Below are 5,148 nucleotides of genomic sequence, written 5' to 3' on the forward strand. Positions count from 1 at the left end.
AATAACCCCAAACGACCAACCCGGTCTGGTTTAAACCGAAAATGAACAAATGTCGAAATAGGTATCGATTCAAAGGTCACGACCCTCAACATCACATCCACACGTCTAATAAGAGATAAGGAAACTTTTTAGAAAATCCCAAGCCCAAAAAAGTACATAAATGCCCCCAAATAACCCCAAACGACCCACCCGGTCCTCTTTAAACTGAAAATGAACATTTGTTGAAATAGGAGAGAGAAGCTCTGGCGATTTTGAGAGTGGGGTCTAGGTGGTTGCTCTTCATGATGGCCGGCAAGCCATTAGCTCCGGCTAATGGTCTTCCCCCTCTTCTCAGTTCGAGAGGGAGGGAAGGTGGGGGGAATGTGAGTGGTTCGGGTGAGGGTGGTGATGGAGCGGCTGCCCTTGGTGATTTGGGGGGTGGTGAGTGGCCTGTTCTTTGTGGTTCTGTAGGTGGTGCTGATGTTTTGGGCTTGGATGATTCGGTGGTGCAAGGTGAAGGCAATGGTGGTAGGCTGCTGCATGTTGGAGGTCCTTCGGCTGTGGGGGAAAATATTCTTGTTTTGGATGATCCGTTGGAGGAGGGTGCTGGTTCTGGAGTTCTTTTACAGCAACAGGAAGGTTCTTCAATTGGTGCATATGAGAAGACAAGGAAGAATGTTGGTGTTCCATGGTCAGCCCTCTTTTCCTCTTCTTCTCCTTCGATTTTATGGAGATGGGTTGAAACTGTCTTATATTGAACCTGAAGAGATTGATGGTGCTTTGGCTGCGAAATGCCCGGATTCGATGATTAAGAAAGGTCTTGAGAAGTGGAAGAACACCCTTATGGGTCATTTTATCGGGGGCAGACCTAGCTTCACCTTTGCTCGTGATATGCTATTAAAACAATGGAGAATGTCAGGCCATGTGGATGTTAATTTATTAGAAAGTGGTTTTTTTATTTTTCGTTTTAGTCTTGAAGAGGATAAAGTTAAAGTTCTTGAAGGGGGGCCGTGGTATGTGCAGAGGAGACCATTGATTTTGCGCCCTTGGAGCCTGAAGGTGTGCTTGGAAAGAGTTGATTTATGCTCAGTACCGGTTTGGGTGTCCCTTCCAAATCTTCCGTTTCATTACTGGTCTGTTGATGCATTGAGTTCGATTGGGAGTGTGATTGGGAAGCCTATTGTCACCGATAAAATGACCCGGTCTATGGAGAGGCTGTCTTATGCCCGATTATGTGTGGAAGTTTCTGCAGATAGGGATCTTCCCTTTTCTGTTCCAGTCTATGGAGATGACGGTCTTGTTTTTTTATCAAAAAGTTGTTTATGATTGGAAGCCCCCTCTTTGTAAGCATTGTAGAGTTTTTGGCCATCTCTTAGATAATTGTTTGTTTGGCAAACAAGACTCAAATATGAATAAGTCACGGTCTAAGAAGGAATGGCGAGTGAAAGGTGTTGCCAGAAATAATGGAGGTGCCATGGGTGGCAGCAATGGAAACGGGCAGCAGGTTCATAATGATGAAGTAGGAGATGAACAGCCGGATAGTGGAGCTGGTGCAAATACAAAGGGATTGGATTCGGTTTCCTTAATTTCTATCAAGAATAAAGGGAATGGGAGTTTCAAATCGGCAGGGAATCATCCGAAGATCAGGGAGCTGTCTCAATCTAATCCTTTTGCCATTTTGGAAGATCTTACGGAGGAGGTGCATTATGATCCTGAAGATTTAATGCTGGATTCGGAATCATGTGCTATTTTATTAGGGAAAGAATTACTTGAGGGAGCAGATTTTGAGGAGGATATTCAACCCAATCCGTTAGCAATTATTCCTAAGGAGAAAGATGGAGTCATTGGAGAGATTTGTGGGGAGAATCCAATCTATAATGGTAACCATGTTAGTATGGAGCTGGCTAAGGCAAAATCCGTGGAAGATATTAGAGAAGCAACAGATTCTGCTGAGGTGGCGCCTAATCATTCGATGAGACAAACTCCAATTCAAATTCAAAGGAATGGTGCGGCCCATATGGAAGGAGATAACTTATTGGAGGATTCTATTCTATCAAATGAGAAGGAGTCAGCCCCTATGAAATCTCTCACTAATTTTGATAAACTTAGAAAGCAATCTGCTGAGATTCGTGCAGCTCAAGGGCAAATGGGGAAAGGTATGTCCCAACAGAATTTAAATTCTTATTCTTTGCTGGGTCGACCCACGGGGAGGGGGTCCAAGTTCCAAGCCCAACGGGTTCTTATAAACCCGAAAGAGACTAATGTTGCCAAAGGTGTGGGACCTAGTAAAGGGGGAGATGATAGTTCTACCCTTCCTACTAAATGAAGTGCTTAGCTTGGAATGTTAGAGGCATGAATGCCTCTACTAAAAGAATGGAGATAAAGAAGGTGTGTAAAGACCATGAGGTTAAATTGGTAGGGCTTTTCGAAACCAAGGTTAAGTTGGATAATTGTGCTTCTATTTTTGATAGTTTTTTGACGGGTTGGAAGTATTTGCATAAAGGAGATCTTGATAACTCTATTCGGATCTGGCTAGGTTGGGACCCGAATTTTTATGATGTGGTTTTGGTGCAAAAATCCAAACAGTTCATACATGCTAAGGTGTCAATTGTGGGTACCTCGGTGTTTTTCTTTTGTACTGTTGTTTATGCTCTTAATTCTATGGTGGCTAGGAAGGAATTGTGGGAGGATGTTGGGGCTATTGCTAGTGCCATTATTAACCCTTGGGCTGTACTAGGGGATTTAAATGTGATTCGAAGTAACAATGAAAAAATTGGAGGGGACCCTGTTCGGATTGAAGCTATGGATGATTTTAATTCGTTTATAGACGGTGCTGGGCTTCTAGACTTGAAATGGAAAGGGGAGACTTTGACCTGGAATAATAGACAAGTGGGAGATGCAAGAATTTGTTGCAAGCTTGATAGGGTTCTGGTCAATTTAGCTTGGAAGGATGTGTTTAGATCCTCTGATGCAACCTTTTACCCTCCTAGGCTTTCTGATCATTCTCCAATGGTGGTGGCTGTGGTGGATAAAGCAGATTTTGGCCCAAAACCTTTCAGATTTTTTGAGGCTTGGATTGGTAGAGATGGCTATGATGAGGTGGTTCGACAGGGGTGGGAGCAGCCTATGAATTTGGCTCTTAATCCCATTCTTAAGTTTGCGGCCAGATTGAGGAATGTCAAAAAAGGGTTGAGGAGCTGGAATAAGGAGTGTGTGGGGGATGTTTTTCTTGTAGTAAAGGAGGCTGAGGCTGATTTGTTTCAGATCCAGAGGCAGCTTAGTGAGCACCCTGATGATCCGAATTTGGTGCTGATGGAGACACAGGCTAAAAAGAAACTTTGGGAGGCTTTGGCTACTGAAGAGAAATTTTTGAAAGAAAAGTCAAGGGTGAAACACATTCAGTTGGGGGATGGTAATAATAGCTTTTTCTACAAATCTGTGATTTGTAGGCAGCATAGGAAGCACATCATGGAAATTCAAGGGGAGAATGGAGATATTGTGAAGAATCCTAACCAGATTAAGGAAGAAGCTATTTCTTATTATAAGAAATTATTTGGGACTGATTCGGTTGACAGTGGTTTCTTTCCTAGCTCTATTCCTTTGCAGCGTGGTTTGTCTCAAGCTCATCAGGAAAGCCTTACTAGGAGAATCTCTAATAAGGAGATTATGGAGGTTGTGTTTGTTTTTAAGAATTCTAAGGCTCCAGGACCAGATGGTTTTGGAGCAGCCTTTTACAAGCATTCATGGGAGATTGTGGGAGAAGATTTGACTCTGGCTGTAAAGTGGTTTTTCATGAAGTCTTACCTTCCTAGTTCGGTTAATGCTACTTTTATCTGCCTTATCCCTAAGACAGGAGATGTAACCTCATTTGCGGGATATAGGCCTATAGCCCTTTGCAATCTCTTTTACAAAATCATTACCAAAGTGTTATCCAATAGGCTGCAAGGAGTGATTGGGCAAGTGGTGAATGACTGTCATGCTTTCATCAAGGGCAGGTCTATAGTAGAGAATATTTTGGTTTGCCATGATGTGGTTCGAGGGATTGAGCAGAAAGGCACTAGCCCCACAGCTGTTTTGAAGATCGATCTCCATAAAGCTTATGATTCTCTCAGTAGGAGGTTTTTGTTTGAGATTATGGACAGAATGGGTTTCCCTCAGCAGTTCATTGGTTGGGTGAAGGCTTGTGTGGACTCCCCTTCTTTCTCCATTTTACTAAATGGGAGTCCGGCAGGATATTTTAAAGGAGGAAGGGGTATTCGGCAGGGGGATCCAATATCTCCTTACCTATTTACTATTGCTATGGAGGGCTTCTCAGCTATGATGAGGAAATTGGAGGCTGAAAATAGGATCACTCTTCTCCCCAGGTGCAAGAGGTCCCATCTCTCTCACCTTATTTTTGCTGATGATTTGATGATATTCGTGAAAGCCACCACAGACTCTATTTCGGCCTGCCTGGGGGTCCTGGGTGATTTTCATACCTACTCTGGGTTGAAACTCAATAGGACTAAGTCCTCTATTATTTTAGGGGGCCTAACCCACACGGCCAGACTGCAACTTTTGGAATTAACGAATTTTGTGGATACCAAATTACCTATTCGGTATTTAGGTGTTGCGCTTGTCTCTCAGAAATTAACTTTTGCTGATTGCACCTCTATTCTGGATCGTGTTAGGAGCAGACTTGATGGATGGAAGGCTCTGCTCTTATCTTTTGCAGGGAGGCTTCAGCTGTTGATCTCAGTCCTTCAGGGGTGTTGTATCTATTGGTCAAGAATCTTTGGTTTGCCTGGTGCTCTCAAGACAAAGCTGGAGTCTATGTTCTCGAATTTTCTATGGGCTGGCCCATCTCTTCATCGTAAGGTACATTACATTTCATGGGAAAGAATTTGTAAGCCTAAGGTTGAAGGAGGCCTTGGAATTAGGAGGATTTTTGATATGAATTCTGCGGGTATCCTTAAGCAAATCTGGTGGATTGCTTCTAGGAAGGACAGCCTTTGGGTTAGATGGGTGTACACCCGATACCTTAGAAATGATTCTATTTGGACTGTTAAGACTTCCCAAAATTGCTCTTGGGTGTTGAGAAAGATCCTTAAGTATAGGGACTTGGCTGAACCCCATATCTATCATATTATTGGGAATGGCCACTCTACTAGACTATGGTTGGATTATTGG

General features: G+C 43.2%; 1 protein-coding gene across 1 annotated transcript; it reads left to right on the top strand.

Moving 5' to 3' along the window:
- The first annotated feature begins 284 nt into the window (after positions 1–284).
- LOC122647340 lies at positions 285–4,835 on the top strand. The gene is made up of 7 exons (XM_043840770.1): positions 285–670; positions 951–1,273; positions 1,380–2,135; positions 2,516–3,003; positions 3,091–3,417; positions 3,586–3,974; positions 4,694–4,835. The coding sequence occupies exons 1-7, from the start codon at positions 285–287 to the stop codon at positions 4,833–4,835; spliced, it is 2,811 nt and encodes a 936-aa protein (XP_043696705.1).
- Positions 4,836–5,148: the final 313 nt, after the last annotated feature.

The sequence above is a fragment of the Telopea speciosissima genome, unplaced genomic scaffold, assembly GCF_018873765.1.
Source record: "Telopea speciosissima isolate NSW1024214 ecotype Mountain lineage unplaced genomic scaffold, Tspe_v1 Tspe_v1.0027, whole genome shotgun sequence".
In the NCBI taxonomy this organism is placed as follows: domain Eukaryota; kingdom Viridiplantae; phylum Streptophyta; class Magnoliopsida; order Proteales; family Proteaceae; genus Telopea; species Telopea speciosissima.